The sequence below is a fragment of the Manis javanica genome, chromosome 2 (genome assembly GCF_040802235.1).
Source record: "Manis javanica isolate MJ-LG chromosome 2, MJ_LKY, whole genome shotgun sequence".
Lineage (NCBI taxonomy): Eukaryota > Metazoa > Chordata > Mammalia > Pholidota > Manidae > Manis > Manis javanica.
Genome location: NC_133157.1, coordinates 116,012,232 through 116,034,307, shown reverse-complemented (window position 1 = coordinate 116,034,307; position 22,076 = coordinate 116,012,232). Strand labels below are relative to the sequence as shown.

The following is a 22,076-nucleotide window of genomic DNA, read 5'->3' as shown; positions in this document are numbered from 1 at the left end:
TAGACAGGGACACAGAACAGCCTTCATAGTGGTGGCTGAGAAAGCCCTGATAAAAGGCTCAGACTGGTAACAGCAGCCTCAGCATTTCTGATGTTCTCACTCTCTGTGGTGCATTCAGTTACCAAGACAATCATCTCAAATAGGAACTCCAACGAAGCTCAGAGCAAGTTCATTAGCTGTGCTGCAGACACATTAAAACTCCACAAGCAGTTACCATAGTAGGTAACCTTGCATGTTTTAAAAAGTGTGGCATTTTCATTTCAGTTCATATTGAATAATGAATAATTTTCCCTGCCCCCTGCTAAACGTGAACGATGAGAAGCCATTTGGTAATGCAATGATGTTGAATTAATCTGAGGGTACAATATCCCCATTTTTCCCTAGGCTACTCCCCCTTTCCTCTCTGCCTCTGACACAAATTCCATCATACACTGTACCTTGAAATGAGATGGTGCTCCACTCCTGGCTAGAGGCAGCATCTGCTGGTGATGCCCAGCTGGCAGCAGGCCTGTGTGGGCATGTGGAGGGGAGGGGAGGGAAGGCCAACAGGTGACCCAGGACACCAGATGTGGTGATACTGCCCAGCAGCCTCAGAGCCCACCGTGAACTCACCTTGCCGACGGGAACACTCAGCACCACTGCCAAGGAAGATAATTCCAACACCCGCTGTCCCTCTCCAGGCCTGCCTGTTTTTGTCTTTGGAAAAGTTACATATTTATTTGCTTTTAATTTTACTTTCCTGAAAGGAAGAGTTATATATTTATTTGCTTTGAATTTTACTTTACTGAAGGGAAGACAAAACATGTATCATGCACACACCACAATAGCAGGGTGGGGGGGTGTTTTGTACATGCTGTGCTGGGGAGACGGCACCTTGGTCAGTGACTAACACACAGAAGGAATGCCATGTATGTCATGAATGGGTGAATGAAGGTCAAAATCATTTGCCAGTGATGCCGATTTTATTGAGGACTTCCCGGGAAGGTGGAGGAAAAAATGAATGACATCCCACAGAGCAAGACTTCACCCAGTCACTCACTGGGCATCTGTTCTCACATGGAACTCTTTACCTTTTCCCACCCAGCCTCCACAAATGCCCCTCAATTGTCCCAACAATCCAGGAGGTAACTACCCTCAAAACAAAGCCCAGTCTCTGCACATGCTCCCCACATCCACCTTAGCAATCACTTCAGCCACAGATAAAACAACCCAAATATCAACAGGAAACTGACTAAATGAAGGTATTCATGAAATGGAATACTATGCAGCCATTATAAATACTTTGGCTGGAGATAGATAGAAGATTGATGATAGGTAGAGAGAGAGAGATGGATAGATGACAGAACAATGACCAAGAGAAATTGTTAGTGAAAAAAGCAAGGCATAACACCACATGTATAGTATGATCATGTAAGTGACAGAGAGAGGGAGAGAAACAGAGAGAAACATACATATATTAACATTTACTTAGTATACCTTTGGAAAGACACATGAGAAACTGCCAAATGCTAGTTGCCTATAGGGAACAGAACTAGAAACTGTGTCAAGGGTGGAAGGAAGCTTGAGTTTTTAGGATTTTCTTTTTTTTGGTACTCTTTGAAATTGTAACTCTGGGGGTTTGTTTTTTTGTTTTTGAGGTGTTTTGAGTTTTTATGCACATCAAATAAACATAATTGTAAGGTCAAGGAAAGAAAGAGTGTGGGCAGGCAGGCAGTCAGATAGTCAAGCAAGCTATCGATCAGTTCATCACACTCCTGAAAGAATTCATCCAACCAGACAGGAATATCATGCCTTGGGGGTGTCTGCTGAGAACCTGGTCTTGAATCTCTACCCTGCCATTCTCTGCAAGAGTGAGGCCTCAAAGTACATAACAGCAAAGAAACTCAGTGAGCTGACAATTAATTCAGAAAGGCATTTACTCTAGAGGAGCTATTTAAATGTAACTCTGGGGTTGTTCTCCCCAGAACTTTAAGTTCCCCCAGCCATTCTTTTCATGGAGAATATTTTTTAATCAGAATAAATTAGCTTTTGCAATAATAATATAACGTAATGAGTGTTTGAAGACGTACATATCAAAGAGCTCTCTGATCACATCAACTTCTCTGGAATGTATTTCTCACTGAATTATTTATTATCTGGGGGTCCTATTGCCTGTATCCACTACATGCTAATATGTCCTATAAAGTTGTTAGGTCAATTGTCTGAGCAGGAGAGAAAGCAAGATCAGGGATTCTCTGATTTTGTGTTAACTTCCTGGGAGGAATCCTGCCTGCCTTCTTAAGGGTATCATGAGCTCTCTGAGGGGTGACGGAGTTGGCTGTCTGCCAGGGAGACCCCATAGCAGCTGACAGCCACCTTCAGTGGCCGACCAAACCATGCTCCAGAGCTGCTGAGAGACGGCAGTGAGTTAAGTCAGGATCCGTGAGACGTTTAGTCCAGGCCATCCTCACCTGCCAGATTCTGCCAAGGCTTCCTCCATACTACACCTGCACCTACATCCTGCCTGCACCTGTGCCTGCACTGATATCGATATCTACATTTATACCTACACTTAACCTGTACCAAGACATCTACACCCTTTCCCTTCGACTGAGTTAGACAAAAGACCAAGGGGATTGAGCAGAGACAAGGGACAGGGAAGGCTGGTGAATACCATTCTGAAAAGAAATAGGGGAAGCCCTTCTCTCAGTGATTCTGCACAATTTGGCACTATCAGGAAATCCATGGCAGAAAGAGAAGCTCCTTTCTGATTGCCAGGAAACAAACAGAATTGGGCTTTATACATGGAAGTCAGATGAAAAGAGAGGGGGCTATGATATGGACTGGATAACACGTCCTGTTCTGACAAACTCTGGATAATCAGATGAGATTGCCAGCACAAATGTAGGTGAGGCAAGCATGGCAAGCAAGTTTAGGCTCATATGTTCATAACCTATTTTGCATCTTCCTGGAATTAAAAAAATTGCTAATGTAGTCATCAAATTCTTAGATCACTGACAATTGTAGAACATATATGAACACTGTGGCATTTTAATTTGGGGCTGATTAGCTAATAAAAGAGGTGCCATTTAGAATTGGGTTATCCCAATTCTAGCCTTAGAGCTTTACTCCTCTAATTTAAGGCCTTGACAATCACAAATCATTCAAGACACAGCCCCCTGTAAACTCTTATCAGTCATTCATACCTAAATGTGAATCACTGTATTTTAGATCTCCCTTTAAGAGTAATTTTCTTGGGGAGCAAGGCTCTCAGGCAACAGAGTTTTACCCTTCTCACATGCCTCTGGCTCTGTCCAGTCCCAGAGAACATGGTGGTTTCCTAGCATCTCCTTAATCTTTATGTATAGATGAGCCTCATCCAAGGGTATCTGCCAGCTGTCCAGCTGTGGTCGTCCTTAGCCATTTCTCTAACTAGCAGCAGCATAGCATAACCTCACTCCAAAGTCTCTGAGGAATCATTCTCTGCTGCATGGTTTTACCTTCCCCTGGCCATTCTCTCTCCTTCGTAAGCACAGTTGTATGCACCTTGAACATCTTCATTGTACAATAAACAGAATTAACAATGGTTTCTGAAATCATCTGCATGTTCTGTTATTGACAACTTCTTGAAGAATCAACCCTAATGTTAGACATATTTCTTTAAGAAAGCTGTTAGACTGGATTCAGACTCCCATAGCCAGAGACCTGACATTTGGGAGAAACTGAACCTCACCATTATGGGTTAAATTGTATCTCCCAGATTCGTATGTTGAAGTCCCAGCCCCTAGTACTTCAGAATGTGCCTATTTGGAAACAGGGTTCTTGCGGATGACCAAGTAAAATGAAGTCATTAGAGTGAGTCCCAGTCCACTATAACTTTGTCCACACAAAAAAGGACCAATTTGGATAGAAAGACACACACATGCACACAGGAAGAATGCCCAGAGAATGTGAAGGCAGAGGCCAGGGTGACATGTTTACACTCCAAGAAACAAACAAACAAAAAATTGCCAGCTAGCTGCCAGAAGCCAGGGGAGAGGCATGGAACAGATTCTCTCTTACTGCCCTCAGAAGAAACTAAACCCCTCAGCCTTCTAACCTCCAAAAGTGTGAGACAGTAAGTTTCTGTGATTAAGCCACCCAGTCTTCGTACTTTGTTACAGCAGCCCAAGCAAGCCAGTATATTAACAAAACCCTCGCTCAAGATCCACTGGCTTAAACCTTAATAACTAAAATTTTTCCTTTCTCTACTTTGCCCAACCACTCCAGGAATCAATTTTCAGTAAAATAGCCCCAAACAGAGATGGGTCTTGAGTTTCCAACTGAGTAAAGAGAAAGTTGGGGTTTACTCCTGGTTGACTATTTGTGTGAACTTCAACACATTATTTCATTTTCTTGTCCCACAGTTTCCTGATTGTCATTTGAAGAGGCTGAATAAAATTCTGGTGGCAAATAGATTTCATTTTTTGTGCCTATTCTAATGGGTTTGTAGCAACAACCTAGAGCACTGTCTTGACCTCTACGTGGACCAGATCCTTACATTTCTGGACCTGACCCACCAGTTCTGCTTATCTCACCAGGTGAGAAACAGATAATTTTATGAATTGTATTTATCCCTTTCACATGCTGTTCCACTAGGCTGTGGGTGACACTCTCCACATTCCCACACAGCAAGTACTTCACCCCTGGGATCACTCTTTTCCTTGCCACTCAGTCACATTGACTAAGTAAAATGAGAGCGGTGACTGCTCAACAATGTCTGCTGTGGATGCCAGGTGTGAAATTTGAACTGGACTGAATTACACTTTCACATTTATTGGTTCTCCAGCTTGCAAATAGGTCATGGGACCTCTTGGCTCCATAATATTGTATGCCAATTCTTATAATAAATAAATAAATATATGTATCTGTGTGTCTCTCTATATATATACATATATAGAGATACATATAATCTGTATACATACACACACACACACACACACACACATATATATATACACAAATTAATTTACACATGAATGTACATATATATCCTGTTGGTTTTGTTTCTTTCATGAATCTTAATAACCAGCTTTTCCCGGCTCTCTCTCTCTCCTTATGCTTCATGGCTTTGGTGCTGGCACAGTTGCCTATTACAACCGTCATCAGCCAATGAATACACACGTTTCCTTCTGCTATTAAAATGACCAACCACAGGACAGTATCTATGGCCTTTACAGCTTAAGCTCTTGGCTATTTTCCTTAGTGCTTAAACAAGTCTGTTTTAAGTCTCAAGGGTTTGTGGTGGTCCTGGGTGGTTATGAGTGCCGGATAGTGATTAAACTGGGCCAGTGTTGTGAGACTACAGAGAGCCTTTCCAATACTCAGTGACTGACAGGAGATAAAGCTACAGACATGACTTTGGCAAAGAAGATTACATTACAGTAAACAAAGTCCTATCTTTAGCTAGAGCCTTCCATACATTGTCCTGTTTGATCTTCATAACCTTGTGATGTAGGTAGGACAAGGATTCTGTTATTCCCACACTACATTTAGGGATCAAAATCAGAAAGATGAAGTGACTCAATTACGTAGAACTAAAACATTTCAGGTTGTGTCATTTTACCAATCACTCAACAAATTATTTAATTTTACCCACAGAGATATTACCATACATGAATACATCCTCTTTTTAATAACCACCAAGATCTAGCAAGTAAGTAGGGTTAGACAGTTTAGCCAGGATTTCACTGGTTAAAGATCACATTTAAAGGGTCTTAAACTGTGTCCAAACAGCCTTTCCCTGAAGCAGCCTCTCTTGAGTAAACCAGTTCGCCATCATTTCATGCTGACTCTGCTTACCTCACCAGGTGTGAATCAGATAAACTAAAAAAATAACTAAATTCATTTTGTACCTGGTTCCAAGTCAATAGCTCAGAGTGGGGGTATTTCACCTCACACTCATCCGCCAAGGGTAGTGGGCACTGGGGTCCCTGTTTTCTTGCTAGGCAATGGCCTTTTCATTACAGTGTAGGTACCATCAGTGTGTCTAGTGGTCAAATTCACCAGATACACTAACACATTGCCAAGCATTTCTACGGGGAAGCACCCAAGCTTTAATATTTTCTAGGAAAATAAGGAGATTGTAGTTAAGTATATGCTGTGTATTACTGCCACTTTTTCCAATCCCTGACACCAGTATTTTCGGAAAAATTGGCAAGTAAAAGTAACAGGTTCTCCTAAAGTCTGAAATGTCCTCTGAACCAAAGACTACAGAAAGCTACATTGAGAACTCAAAGTAAAACGCTTGCTGTGAAGAAGCACACATCCCTAGGATGAGAAATCAGCATTTCCTCTGCCTCTGAGTTCTGGTGAGATACGCAGTATGGGAGGGCGTTCTGTGGGGGTGAGCGATGAAAGCATGCCTCGGGGGGTGCGGCCGTGCCCAGGTTTAGAACAGGAACTACATGTTCACTCCCTGAAGAGCTGGTAAGTATTAGGGAGAAGTAGGGACATCATGATCCTTCTTTGCTCTTGACAGGTATTGCCCAAGTTATTTTCCAAAAGGAAGGAGCACAGGTTTCAAATAAGTCTTTCAGGCTGAGATAGCACCGAGCTTATTATCATATTAGACATGAAAAGTCACAGAGGCGATGGCTGCCGGGAAGGCCTCCTACAGCCCCGAGTCGCTCTTCCTCAGGCTATAATAAATAAATAAATAAATAAACTCCTTCACAAGATGGTCATCTGTGAAGTGTCTCTAGTATATTTGTGATGCTCAAAAATCAGAGATTTTTTTTTAGGCTTTGTCTTGTCAGACTTTGCATCAGATAAATCATGTTTAGTCATTCTCTGCTTCTTTACATCCCCTTTGCTCTCTGCTCCTATGCCATTACACTCTCATGGCTTCTCTCCCATCCCGCTGACCTTTTCCCAGTTTCACCTATAGCTCATTCTCTAACTTCTAGATGTTGGAGTTCCTAAAAGTTCATTCCCAATTCCTATTCATTTCCCCATCTAGACTCTCTCCTAGGTGACTTCATTCATTTCATCATTTTTAATGTTATCTACATGCTGCTGATATCAAAATTTTTCTCCACAGAGATCTCTCTTCCTGAGTTCTAGATTTGTTTATCCAACCACTTTCTGTTTTCTTACCTTGGATATTTCAAAAGCTCCTCTAATGAAATAAAAGCAAACAGAAGACTTGATCCAAAAGAAGTCTCAGACTTCCTGTGTACATTTTGAACAAGAAGGACAGACAGCCACTTACGCCAGGGGAATCACTTCTGGTAACAGTGGACTACATAAACCAGACCAACTCTCCCACTGAAACAATTAGAAAAGCTGAGAAAATAGTTCTGAATCTGTCTGAGGGCAACAGAGAACAAACAGGGCAGTGAATAATTACAGACCAAGAAAAGAAGGGAACTCAGAGAAATGGGCCTACCATTGTCAACCACCTTTTCCCTAGGGAGATCTCCCTTCTGAGAGCCACAGAAATGGAGCAAAACTTTCAACAAACTTATAAGGCAAGGGGACAAAAATGAGAATTTGGGACCTGCCAAGGAAGGAAATCCTTGTGAACTCCCCAGGTTCTGGTGTAGGGCCTTGTATTAGTCAGGATTCTCCAGACAAACAGAATCAACAGGATGGACATAAAGAGAGAGAGATTTACTTTAAGGGATCAGCTCACGCGATTGTGGAAGCTGGCAGGTTGAAAATCCGCACAACAGGCTGGGCAGCTGGCTCGAGACCCACGGAAGAGTTCGTGCTACATCAGGAGTCTGAAAGCAGTCTGGAGGCAGAAACCCCTCTTCCTCAAGGCCTTCAACTGATTGGATGAAGGCCACCCACTTTGTGGAACATAACCTGCTCTAATCAAGGTCTACTGAGTTTAAATAAGTAGCCTACAGAAGTCTGCTCTTAATATCATTTTTAAAATACCTTTATAGTGATATCTAGACTAGTGTTGGACAAAATATCTAGGTACTATGGCCTAACAAGGTTGACAGATAAAATTAACCATCACAGACCACAGACTGAACCAAAAACCACACTTTGAGTAGCACTGGTCTAAGACTTCCAAATTATTTAGGATGAGGAAAATGTATTAATTTACATTAGACTTTAATAAGACAAGGATGCATACTATAATCTCTAGGATAACCAATACAAGAGAAATAAAGCTTAATCTGGGATACAGAGAATAATCCAAAGACAAAAGAGATTTTAAAAAGAATATAGAATAGAAAGAACAAATAAAAAGCAAATGATAAGATAGCAGTTTTAGGCCCAAATACATCAGTTATTATCTCCAATGTAAATTAACTAAATGTCAATTAAAAGATAAATATTTCAGGGATGGATTTTCTAAAAACTACACTACTTAAATAAATGCATTGAGGTATAATACAGAAAGATCAAAAGCAAGACTACAAAACAAGATATACCATGAAAACACAAATCAAAAGAAAGCTATGGTAGTTATACTGCTATGAGATAAATATGACTTTAGAACAAGAAACATTACAGTTAAAGAATATTGCGTAATAATAAAAATGCCCATACACCCAGAAGATACAATTCTACATTTGCTTCTATCTTGTAATATAGCTTCAAAACATACACAGCAAAAAATACAAAGAGAAATGTTCAAATCCAGTTTGATAGATTGTAGTGAAAGATTTTAAAACATTTCTCTCATAGTTAAAACAAGCAGTCAAAAAAATCAATAAGGATACTAACAATCTAAACACTGAATAAACCTTTTTTGATGGATATGCATATAGAACATTACACCTAATGACTACAGAATATATATGATCTTCAAAAACACACAGAACATTTTCCAAAATTGCCATATTCACAGTCATAAAGCAAGTCTCAGTATATTTCAAAAAAATCAAAATCATAACGGAATATGTTCTTCAGTTCCAATGGAATTAAGCTGATTAACTAGAATATCTTCAAAAATTAGTAAGTAAATTTCTAAGTACCTGTGGGCCAAAGAAGAAATCACAAAGGAAATTATAGAAACAATATTAACCCAATGACCAAAAAACTATATATTCAAACCACACTTACATGAAATGTGTAACCCTAAAGGCATACAATAGAAAAAGAGACTGAAAAATCGATGCACTGAGTGTCAACTTCAAGAAGTTAGACAAAATTCAGCCCACAGAAACAAGAAAGGAAATAATATAGATAACATATTTTAATGAAAAGAAAACATATATAATAGAGGAACTGTCAAGGAAGAGAATGGGTTTAAGACTAATACAATGGTTAACTCCTTTTTAAAAAGGTACAAATAATGTCAGGAATGAAAAAGACGTATCCTATAGGATCACTACACATCCCACAAACATAAGATATTATAAAAAAAGAAACTACATGCCAATATGAATTAGACATAGTCAATAAAACATACAACTTAGCACAACTCAAATTAATACAAAATTATTTCACTTAGTAAAAAACCTTCCCCCACTCTCCCCACTTTTACTCAACATAGTACTGGAGGTCCTAACCACAGCAATCAGGCAACACAAAGAAATAAAAGGCATCCAGACAGGCAAGGAAGAAGTTAAACTTTCCCTGTTTGCAGATGACATGATATTGTACATAAAAAACCCTAAAGAATCTACTCCAAAACTACTAGATCTAATATCCAAATTCAGCAAAGTTGTGGGATACAAAATGAATACACAGAAATCTCTTGCATTCCTATAATGATGAACTAGCAGAAAGAGAAATCAGGAAGACAATACCATTCAAAATTGTATCAAAAAGAATAAAATACGTAGGAATAAACCTAATCAAGGAAGTTAAAGACCTATACCCTGAAAACTACAAGATACTCATGAGAGAAATTAAAGAAGATACCAATAAATGGAAACACATCCCGTGCTCATGGATAGGAAGAATTAATATTGTCAAAATGGCCATCCTGCCTAAAGCAATCTACAGATTCAATGCACTTGCTATCAAAATACTAACAGCATTCTTCAACAAACTAGAGCAAATAATTCTAAAATTCATATGGAACCACAAAAGATCCTGAGTAGCCAAAGCAATCCTGAGAAGGAAGAATAAAGCAGGGGGAATTACGCTCCCTAACTTCAAGTTCTACTACAGAGCCACAGTAATCAAGACACTTTGGTACTGGCACAAGAACAGACCCATAAACCAATGGAACAGACTAGAGAGCCTAGATATAAACCCAAGCATATATGGTCAATTAATATATGATAAAGGAGCCATGGATATACAATGGGGAAATGACAAGCTCTTCAACAGCCGGTGTTGGCAAAACTGGACAGCTATATGCAAGAGAATAAAACTAGATTATTGTTTAACCTCATACACAAAAGTTAACTCAAAATGAATTAAAGACCTGAATGTAAGTCATGAAATGATAAAACTCTTAGAGAGCAACTTTTATCTGAACGCATCTCCTTGGGCAAGGGAAACAAAAGAAAAAAAGAAAAAAATGGGACTACATCACGCTAAAAAGCTTCTGTACAGCAAAGGACACTAACAGCAGAACAAGATGGCATACTACAGTATGGAAGAATATATGTATAAATGACATATATGACAAGGGGCTAACATCCAAAATATATGAAGGACTCATACACCTCAACATCCAAAAAACAAATAACCCTATTAAAAAATGGGCTGAGGATATGAACACACAATTCTCCACAGAAGAAATTCAGATGGCTAACAGCCATGTGAAAATACGCTCCACACTGCTAATTATCAGGGAAATGCAAATTAAAACCACAATGAGATATCACCTCAACCAGTTAGGATGGCCAACATAGCAAAGAATAGGAACAACAAATGCTGGCGAGAATACGGAGAAACAGGGAAACATCCTACACTGCTGGTAGGAATGTAAACTAGTTCAACCATTTTGCATTAAAAATGGAAATACCATTTGACCCAGGAATTCCACTCCTAGGAATTTACCCTAAGAATGCAGTTTCCCAGTTTCAAAAAGACATATGCACCCCTATGTTTATCACAATACTATTTACAATAGCCAAGGAATGGAAGCAACCTAAGTGTCCACCAGTAGACGAATGGATAAAGAAGAGGTGGTACATATACACAATGGAATATTATTCAGCCATAAGAAGAAAACAAATCCTACCATTTGCAACAACATGGATGGAGCTAGAGGGTATTATGCTCAGTGAAATAAGCCAGGGAGAGAAAGACAAGTATCAAATGATTTCACTCATATGTGGAGTATAAGAACAAAGCAAAAACTGAAGGAACAAAACAGCAGCAGAAACACAGAACCCAAGAATGAACTAACAGTTACCAAAGGGAAAGGGACTGCGGATGATGAGTGAGAAGGGAGCGATAAGGGTGGGGAAAAAGAAAGGGGGCATTACGATTAGCATGTATAGTGTTGTGGGGGGTACAGGGAGGGCTGTTCAACACAGAGAAGACAGGTGGTGTTTATATAGCAACTTGCTACGCTGATGGACAGTGACTGTAGTGGGGTACGTGGGGGAGATATGCTGAAAGCGGTAGCCTGGTAAACATAGTGTTCTTCATGTAACTGTACATTAATGATAACAAAAATATAAACAAATGAACAAACAAACAAACACATAAATAAATTATTAAATAATAAGTCATTTGGATTGATCTATTTACAATCTTTCTCCATTTTCACTTGCGCCAGCCAAATACAATTCACAGAATAGTCAACATTTCCTTGAATGATCAACATTATACATCTGCTGTGACACCGAGCATTTAGTCCTCCACTTAAAGACTATGATCTCATTTGAAAAGAAATAATTTAGAGTAAAAGATTCATTACTTTTTACCTCATGAATAAATCCACAAAAATTGATATAATATGGTCAGATTTTCAACACACCTGCTTCTTTTCAAACTCATTATTTGCAGGTATTATAAACCAACAAATAAAATTCACTTTCCCCAAGCCTTCGATAACTTACTCTACACCCTCAAGTTTAGCTTTTACTACCTTCTTGCATGTTCTAGCACAACCAGATATTTTTACCTTAAGACCAAACTACTCTCTTTTTCCCTCTTTTTTATGTATTAGCAGCCAACTGCCTGCCCTCTTGCTTTTCAGAAAACACTAAAGCTCTCAACAAAATCCTTAAGGTGGTATTCTTTCAGAAGTCCAGAATACACTGAGTCAGTTCATGTGTGTTCACCACCTTGCAATGCTACACTGGAAAAATCGCAGTTTGCTTAATTGGCTAAAAAACAGTATGGCTTGGTTTCCACTGATAAAGCTAGTATGATTTTAAAAACATATATATATATACGTCTATATATGCACATATGTACACATTTTTATCAAGGTGGAAAAATAAAGGCTACCAAACTGTAAAGGTGTCAAAGTAAAAAATAAATAAATAAAGCAAATACCAAAAACTACATTATAAGAAAAAAAAATTAAATAATTGGCAGGTTAAGTGAATGAAAATGAGGAAGGTGTAGAGAAAAAAAACTAATATAAAGTATTCCAGTTCATAAAATGGAATATCTGTATAAAGTTTTATACTTTGTTTCAAAAGGAACTTATGTTTCGGTATAAATTCTAATGTATTACACACCTGTATTGTGTGTAGATTTTAGGAGACAATGTTAAAATTTCAAATTCTGCACACGCAGTTTATCAAAGAAACACTGGTAAAATCCCAGTATTTGCAAAATTTTAAGGTTTGGTAGATATTGTAAATATCACAACAGGTAGGTATTGGGAAGTCCTAATGAATTTAGAGTGAAGAAGAAACCAATTCCATAAATATTTTATTTGATTAAAAATACCAGGCTTGCATGTTCCAAATTATGAGAATATATCTTAAAAAAGAAGGCTGCAGTTTTAACAGTAATCTGTATATATATCTTTAGCTGCCATTAAAAAAAAAAACAAAAAGAACCAAAAACAGAAAATGTGAATACTAGTGTTAAGTAACCCTGCAACGCTCCCATGCTCACATTTCAAGAAAAACCAAACTGTATACATTTATAAATAAACAGGCTCTGCACCAGTAATACACAGAACTTCCTTTATACTGAAGTCTCTTTCCATTCAACACCCAATGGAGATTTGTCCCTTGGCTTTGGGAAGCCAGGCTGTGCTCAGTGCGCTCTGACACTCTTCATGTCGTCTGTGGTGCACGCAGGGGAGACACGCTGAAGCGTCCCCATCAACTTCGACCTGAGTCACACTGGATGCTGTAGATGCCCTTCTCTGGGTTTCGACATTCCCAGAGGAGGGGTTGTTCTGGTCGCACTCCTCATGGAGCTTGGGCAAACCCTGCAGCTCGGCTGGACTGGTGGCCTGCTGGAAAGGGGCTATGGCGGCTCGAATACAGTTGATCCACTGCTGCTTGTGGAACACATCATTGGCTTGCAGAGTGAGAGACTGGCCTGGAGAGGGGTCTTGAAAGCCAACTCTAAAGATATTTTTAGCTAGGAAAAGAAAAATTGGAAAAAAGAAAGGAAATCACACTTAAAAACAGTTTGTGGAGATAAAATGGTCATACAATCTTGGTGTGGGTGCTGGAATTTCTATACATGTACACTTGTTAGGTGGATGCATTAAATAAAGCCTTGGGACATTATTAGATGCACCTCTGGTGCCAGAGCACAACTTGATGACAGCAGCAGCTATAGGACAATGGAATCTTTCATTTGTAATTTTTTGTGTAGAGACAGAATTCTTTTTTATTTTCACTATGCTGTACCTTCAGTTTGTGACTAATTTGTAACTTGAAGTTTGCACCTCTTTATCCCCTTCATTTATTTTGTCTAATAACCCAACCCACCATGGCAACCACCTATTCTTTGTCTGAATGAACCTATTTCTGTTTTGTCTGTTTTTCAGACGCTGTATGATGGAAGTGAAATCATATGGTATTTGTTTTTCTCTTTTTTCACTTAGTACAATATCCTCTGGATCCATCCATGCTGTCACAAATGGCAAGATTTAATTATTTTTCTATGGCTGAGTTATTGCACATGTATCCACATCTTCCTCATTCATTCATCTATTGATGGACACATATGTTGGCTAATTGTACATAGTGCTACAGTTAACATAGGTGTACACATATCTTTTTGAATTAGTGCTTTTGTTTTCTTCAGGTAAATATCCAGAGGTGGAGTTACTGGGTAATATGGTATTCCTCTCTGTAACTGTCTGAGAAGCCTCCACACTGTTTCCACAGAGGCTGCACCAATTTACACTCTCACCAGCAGTGCACCACAATCTTGCCCATACTTGTTACTTGTTTTTTAATACTAGCTATTCTGACTCATGTAAAGTGATATCTTATTGCAGTTCTGAGTTGCACATCCCTGATGATTAATGATGCTGAACATCTTTTCATGTGTTTGTTGGCTATCTGTACATGTTCAGAAAATTTCCATTCAGGTTCTCATTTCTTAAATCAGATTTTGGGGGGGGGGGTTGAATTGTGTGAATATTTAAATGTATCTTATATATTAATCTAAGACAGAATTTTTAAAGATCAAAACTAAATTCACATAGTTTCTGAGTTTGTTAATTGAAACAATTTTACAATTTGTATTTTTACCTTTATGTGAGCTCCTGAAAGCCCCTCGAAAGGACCCTCCCACTCTCACGTCTCCATCCTGCAGGTCTTCCAAGACCAGCTCTTGGATGGGGATTGGTCGTCGGTAAACTTGGTAAGAGTGACACTCATTTTGTGTAACAGGCCAAGTCAAAACCAAGATGTCTTGAAAGAGGAAAATGTAAAATTTCTGCAGAAATGAGAAACAAATACTTCCTATGTGTGGAACCCTGTGATTTTAAGTGATTGGAATTTAGACATGATTGATTTCATCACATTTATTTGAGATTCCCCTTCTGGATGACCTCAGAAAGAGGATTCTAAGGCTATGCATATTCTGCTTGGATAGCCTGTCTAATCTCAGACTATACAAAATTTTAATTGGCATATAACAGTAGATGAGGTAGCAGCAGAGTAATCACTGCACCCCACAAAGACCTATCAGTAGGAACATGCCTGGAAAGACCAGGATTGTATACCAAAGTTTTCTAACAAAGTAAGGATTTAAAGAATGCAAGCGGCTAAAAATGTTAATGGTTCTACTTTGTCCCACACAAATTTCACTCTTTAAAGAACAGCAGGGACTCACAATATAAATCAGAAACGTCAGATTTCATCTTCTTCCAAAAAGAACCTCAACTTATTAATCATGCTTCTGAAAAGCAAATAATGAAAATAAAAATACCACTCATGCTTATACTCAGGTCTGGCAGGTCTTTTTCAATTAAAATTCTAAAAGTAAGTTTGCTTCCAGTTAGTCTGCTGCAGAAGTCTGGTTAGTAATGCTAAAACTACTTCCATCACTATCAACTCTTCAGAAAAATCTTCTAACAGATTATTTTTTTATGAAACATGGAGCTAATAATTTATTCAGAAAAACTGCGAGCCTAATTGATTTATGCTCCAAAACTAAAAAATAAAATATTATTGATTCTCCAGAGATGTTTAAGTTATTCTGTAAAGACAGAAACCAAATGTGTGCGTTATGAAAGCTGGTAACAAAAAACAAAAACCAGTAACCTTTCACTATTTGATGAGTCCATTTTACAACCTGCTTCATAATCTATTTGGAAACAAACTGGGTGGGAAAGGGAAGCAATGGCTCATTTCCTGTTAGTTCTAAGATACACTTACACGTCCATTTTTATTCTTCAGCTCCCCGTGGCAAAGCAATACTTTGCTTGCTTCAATTCGAGGATCCTTCTGCCTTTCATTCAGATACTCCAGTCTGTCGATGTAATACTGACATTCTGACTCTCCTTTCTTCAAGTTGATTTCGGAGAGAACTCCTTGTATTATCAATATCTAAAAATTATCAAAAAACTGATGGAGTCTTTTCAGAGTAATGTAGTCAGTGTCCCTACAGGGCTAAAACACCACATCAAAATGATAGAATTTTAAAGCTTGAAGGGACTCTTGAAATTAGTTAATTCAGTCAGTCCCTTCATTTTACAGATGAAGAAACAGTTTCAGCCTAAATAGGTAATTTGCCCAAAGTTCTACAGTTAGCTAGTGGAAGTGGTAAGACCAGAATCCAGTCTTTTGATTAGAATATAAATACAGATTGTGTCCTGCCTCTTTATTACTCAGTGTGTGGTGCACGAGCATATGGGGTGCTTAAAACATCCACCAAACACCTCCCGATGCTGAGTCACTATGCATAATTGGGAGTAGCATTGCATAACTTTCTAAGACAAGCTAATGTATAAATTTGGAAAACACAAGAATCATTAGTTGTACTACTTACAGCTTCCTGCAAAAGCTGAACATCAGGGTGGTCCTCTGGAGTATGTCTAAGAATTTCTTTTAACAGTAAAGGGTATTTGACTAGGCGACTTCGGGGTTTATCAAGGAAGCTCCACAGATCTAGTTTTCGGCTGAAGGGAGACTCAAGACATCGCTGGAGAAAATCCTGGACTCCTGGATCCTGTTTCTTTTGGTCAAGAAGAGCTTTGGCTGCCAGCTGGTTACTACAGTAGCCTTCGTAGGCATTCAAGCCTGGCAACTGAAGAGTGACACGAGAAAACAAAGTACGGTAAGTTCCTGCTATGGTCAGTCCATTAGTAAGCTTGTGAACATGAAACATAAAGCTCACAGCTGTTCTGGAAAGCTGACAAGCTGTGAGCATTGTCCTGCAGCTGATATTAGGGGGAGTAGAGTATTCTAGGCCAATACCAAACACCCTTTTCTAATTTCCCTACTGTAGCTAAATTCAACCAAACACTCATGACTTTTACTTTCCCCAACTAGTTAGATGCTAGTCTTCTCTAGTCCCAGGACACCATAGCCTTCCTGTATCACTTTCATCACCAACCTTCAGACTGTTTCTTTACTTGTCTATCCCTCACTAGATTAGTCATGGAGAGACTGCCTTTTATCTCTCAATTCCCAGTGATCCCTCCCACAATAGTGCCAAGCAACTGGCAGGCACTCAAATATTAACTGAAAGAATGAAACAGAAAATTAATGGCATATAATGTGAAAACTCTGTGCAAGGAGGAACATATTTCTAAAAGAAAACTGTATCATTCATCAAGTAGGTTTTTAAACAGAGACTGTAAGTTCTCATAGCTACAAAAATTTGTTCAGTTTTAATGTGTTGTTTATCTGTTTTTATAATCCAGTTCCTGGATCAAGTGGTTCTGATATTTATTGCAATGACAAGTGTGGCATGTACTTGTGAAAAACTATCTGGAGTAAAATACTACATACCCAGTTCACAAGAATGTGACCAATCTGCTCCACTATCCCATCAGGCTTCGTTGCTTCTCCTATTCTTGCCAACAAATCTGAAGCATAAAAAAGCAGAAATACCAAGAAGAGGTTTATTTTAGAAATAATGCAGCACTAAATTAGAAGTTTAGATTTAAACTTCGTTTTATTCCTGCTGTTCAAGATTCTAAAGAAAATTAAGTAGCATATCTCACCTTCATGCAAAGGTATGTAAGCATCCACATCACCAAATATATGTGTGAGTTCCTCTTCTGACATGATAGACAACTTTAACATGGGGTCATGGTAGGCCTACCAGAGGGGGAGAAATGCGTCACACAGAGATATCAAGTAAAGAAGACATTATGAGAGATCTGTACTTGAATGCAAGTTTGAGTAACTGTACAAAAGCTACTGTGGATTCTACTGTAAAAAAATAGAAGAAATTAAAGTATATGTTTGCTAATCCCCCTAAAAGGACTCTCTCACTGACATTCATATTTGAAGATGTGTCTAATAAAGCTCATGTAAAAAAAAGTATTCACTAGTAGATATTTGCTGCTTCTAAAAAGAAAACTATGTCAGAATTTGTTAAATATAATTTCTAAAAACCAGAGTGTATGACAAAAAATTATACACTGACCTTTCTTGCAAGTTTGAGATCTTCAATTAAGTCCTGTTCACCTCGGGACATTTCATATATTGCCTAAAAAAAATGAAGGCAAACATCATAAGTTACCATCCATTCCTCTGAGAAAGGAAAATTATGTACAATTAATGTTCACCATTATTTAAATGATGTTCAAAACAGTCCTTTTTAAAGTGTCTCAGTCTGAAAACTAAAATTCAGAATGGAGTCTCAATGTTTTATATAGTGCCCTATGTATTATAACTTTTACACCATAAAGAGACCCCCCACCAATCACAAAGTGTTGCTTAGCATGTATTAAGAATTACTGTCAAATACAAAATTGCAGGTTGATTTTGCCTTAGGCATTAGTTTGCTAATCTTCTGGCAAAACACCTATTTAAAAAACAGGTACTTTTTTTTTCTAGTGTAAGCCAATATATATGGTCTTGTTACTGAATGGCAGCTTACCTCCTGACGTTTGATTTCTTTGGCAGTTTAAAGACTCTCTAATGTTGACGCCTAACGTCTCTGACCACAGGACGCTACTTCTCCTTTTGGCAGGTGTTGGGACTGTTGATCTGCGTGATGACTTTGGGGCAGAAGCCGGGGAATCTGCTGTCACCATGATGAGTAAATGGCTTAACAGAAGAATAAAAGAGGTGAACAAAAGAGAAATGCTTTGGAGGACACAGTAATTATTCTTTTTTTTTTCTTAAAAAAATAGACAAGATAGAGACGGGCCCAAGATTGCGACATGAGTAGGACAGTGAGGAATTTCCTCCCCAAAAACTATATATATTTGAAAATAAAACAAATACAACTATCCCTAAAACAGAGACCAGAAGATACAGGACAACAGCCAGACCACATCCACACCCACGAGAACTCAGTGCCTCATGAAGGGCGGTAATATACATGCCCCGAACCGGTGGGATCCAAGTGCCCCTCACCCCAGCTCCCGGCAGGAGGAGAGGAGTCGGGGCCGCGAGGAGAAGAGGGAGCCCAGGCCTGCTAAAACACCCAGCCCTAGCCATCTGCACCCAGAGTGCAGATACACAGTGCGTGGGGTGCTGGACACTAGAGAAACAGGACAGTAAGACCTGTGAGCAGGTCCCCGCTGCCGGCACCCCTGAGACAAAGAAAAGCAAGTGCTTTTTTAAAAGTCTTAAAGGGACAGGGGACCCCACCGCTGGACGGAAGCGTCCCAGGATACTTAGCCCAGTAGCTGGGAATCCCAGGGAACTGCAGGCGCCCTAACCCCCTGGGCAGCAGCTCTGAGACCCCACATGGCGATAAACAGCCCCCCACCCATTCCCCCTCCAGAGCAGACCTGCCATAGCAGAGCAGCGCCCTGAGGCTGGCCACGCCCACAGATAGGCAGCTCCCTCTATAGCGGCTGGGCAAGAAACAGAGACCCAGTCTACGTGCAACTGCCCAACCACAAGCCGCTAGAGGTCACCGTTGTTGCAGTAAAGAAAGGCCAGAAGCAAGTGGAATTCCAGCTGACAGATGAGTCAATAGCATACCACTGCATCTATCAACATGAAAATGCAAAAAAGGTTTGATCCAGACCAGGCTAAACCAGACATCTTCCACATCCTCTCCTGAGAAGGAATCTGGGGAGATAAATTTAACCAATCTTCCTGAAAAAGAATCCAAAACAAAAGTTATAACCATGCTGATGGACTTGCAGAGAAATATGCAAGAACTAAGGATGGAGAATACAGAAATAAAACAATCTCTGGAAGCACTTCAAAGCAGAATGGATGAGATGCAAGAGACCATTAATGGACTAGAAATCAGACAACAGAAATGCAGAGAAGCTGATGCAGAGAGAGATAAAGGGATCTCCAAGAATGAAAGAATATTAAGAGAACTGTGTGACCAATCGAAACAGAACAATATTCGCATCATAGGAGCACCAGAAAAAGAGAGAAAACGGGATAGAAAGTGTCTTTGAAGAAATAATTGCTGAAAACTTCCCCAAACTGGGGGAGGAAATGGCCTCTCAGACCACAGAAGCACACAGAAGTCCCATGCAAGGGACCCAAGAAGGGCAAGACCAAGACACATAATAATTAAAATGGCAAAGATCAAGGACAAGGACAGAGTATTAAAGGAGCCAGAGAGAAAAAAAAAGGTCACCTACAAAGGAATACCCATCAGGCTATCATCAGATTTCTCAAGAGAAACCTTACAGGCCGGAAGAAAATGGCATGATATATTTAGTGCAATGAAACAGAAGGGCGTTGAACCAAGGATACTGTATGCAGCACGATTATCCTATAAATATGAAGGAGGGATTAAACGATTCCCAGACAAGCAAAAGTTGAAGGAATTTGCCTCCCACAAACCACCTCTATAGGGTATCTTAGAGGGACTACTCTAGATGGGAAACACTCCTAAAAAGAGCACAGAACAAAACACCCAAATTATGAAGAATGAAGGAGGAGGAATAAGAATCTCCCGGAGAGAAATAAAGAATCACCAGACAGTGTAAACAATAACTCATTAAGCAAGTTAAGTTAGACAGTAAGATAGTAAAGAAGCTAACCTTGAACCTTTAGTAACCACAAACTTAAAGTCTGCAATGGTAATAAGTACATATCTTTCAATAATCACCCTGAATGTAAATGGACTGAATGCACCAATCAAAAGACACAGAGTAATAGAATAGATAAAAAAGCAAGACCCATCTATATGCTGCTTACAAGAGACTCACCTCAAACCCAAAGACATGCACAGATTAAAAGTCAAGATATGGAAAAAGATATTTCATGCAAACAACAGGGAGAAAAAAGCACCTGTTGCAATACAAGTATCAGACAAAATAGACTTCAAAACAAAGAAACTAACAAGAGATAAAGAAGGACATTACATAATTATAAAGGGCTCAGTCCAACAAGAGGAAATAACCATTATAAATATTTATATGAACCTAACACAGGAGCACTAGCATATGCGAAACAAGTACTAACAGAATTAAAGGAGGAAATAAAATGCAATGTGTTCAATTCAGGAGACTTCAACACCGCCACTAACTCCAAAGGATAGATCCACAAGACAGAAAATAAGTAATGGCACAGAGGCACTGAACAACACACTAGAACAGATAGACCTAACAGACATCTATAGAACTCTACATCCAAATGCAACAGGATACACATTCTTCTCAAGTGCACATGGAACATTCTCCAGAATAGACAACATACTAGGCCACAAAAAGAGCCTCAGTAAATTCCAAAAGATTGAAATCCTACCAACCAACTTTTCAAACCACAAAGGTATAAATCCAGAACTAAATTGTGCAAAGAAAGCAAAAAGGCTCACAAACACATGGAGGCTTAACAATATGCTCCTAAATAATCAATGGATCAACAACGAAATTAAAAGAGATTAAAGCAATATAAGGAAACAAATGACAACACAACAACACAAAGCCCCAACTTCTGTGGGACGCAGCGAAAGCAGTCTTAAGAGGAAAGTATATAACATCTCAGGCATATTTAAGGAAGGAAGAACAATCTGAAATGAATAGTCTAATGCCACAATTATCAAAATTGGAAAAAGAAGAACAAATGCGACCCAAAATCAGCAGGAGGAGGGACATAATAAAGATCAGAGAAGAAATAAAATTGAGAAGAATAAAACAACAGAAAAAAATCAATGAAACCAAGAGCTGGTTCTTTGAGAATATAAACAAAATAGATAAGCCTCTAGCGAAACTTATTAAGAGGAAAAGAGAATGAACACACATGAACAGAATCAGAAATGAGAAAGGAAAAATCACTACGGGACCCCATAGAAATTAAAAGAATTATTAGGAAATACTAAGAAAAACCTGTCTGCTAACAAGCTGAAAAACCTAGAAGAAATGGACAACTTCTTAGAAAAATACAACCTTCCAAGACTGACCAAGGAAGAAACACAAAACCTAAACAAACAAATTACCAGCAAAGAAATTGAAGCGGTAATCAAAAAAACTACCCAGGAACAAAACCCCCTGGTCAGATGGATTTACCTCAGAATTTTATCAGACATACAGAGAAGACATAATACCCATTCTCCTTAAAGTTTTTCCAAAAAATAGAAGAGGAGAGAATACTCCCAAACTCATTCTATGAAGCCAACATCATCCTAATACCAAAACCAGGCAAAGACCCCAC

The 22,076-nt window shown here is 38.9% G+C and overlaps 2 protein-coding genes across 3 annotated transcripts in view; both read right to left on the bottom strand.

Moving 5' to 3' along the window:
• Positions 1 to 22,076, bottom strand: part of LOC140845608 (interleukin-2 receptor subunit alpha-like) — a 495,306-nt gene that overhangs the window by 378,733 nt on the left and 94,497 nt on the right. The window lies entirely within an intron of this gene.
• Positions 9,161 to 22,076, bottom strand: part of LOC140847817 (neuroepithelial cell-transforming gene 1 protein-like) — a 64,631-nt gene continuing 51,715 nt past the window's right edge. Inside the window, exons 3-9 of one of the 2 annotated variants that reach the window (XM_073229178.1) lie at positions 17,923 to 17,985; positions 17,495 to 17,591; positions 17,280 to 17,356; positions 16,315 to 16,572; positions 15,702 to 15,872; positions 14,571 to 14,757; positions 9,161 to 13,443 (exon numbers count right to left, since the gene is read on the bottom strand). In XM_073229178.1, the coding sequence (XP_073085279.1) occupies positions 13,061 to 13,443; positions 14,571 to 14,757; positions 15,702 to 15,872; positions 16,315 to 16,572; positions 17,280 to 17,356; positions 17,495 to 17,591; positions 17,923 to 17,973 (1,224 nt within the window). In that variant the 5' untranslated portion in view covers positions 17,974 to 17,985 and the 3' untranslated portion in view covers positions 9,161 to 13,060. The remainder of the gene's footprint in view (positions 13,444 to 14,570; positions 14,758 to 15,701; positions 15,873 to 16,314; positions 16,573 to 17,279; positions 17,357 to 17,494; positions 17,592 to 17,922; positions 17,986 to 22,076) is intronic. The other variant, XM_073229179.1, reaches the window with a different exon arrangement.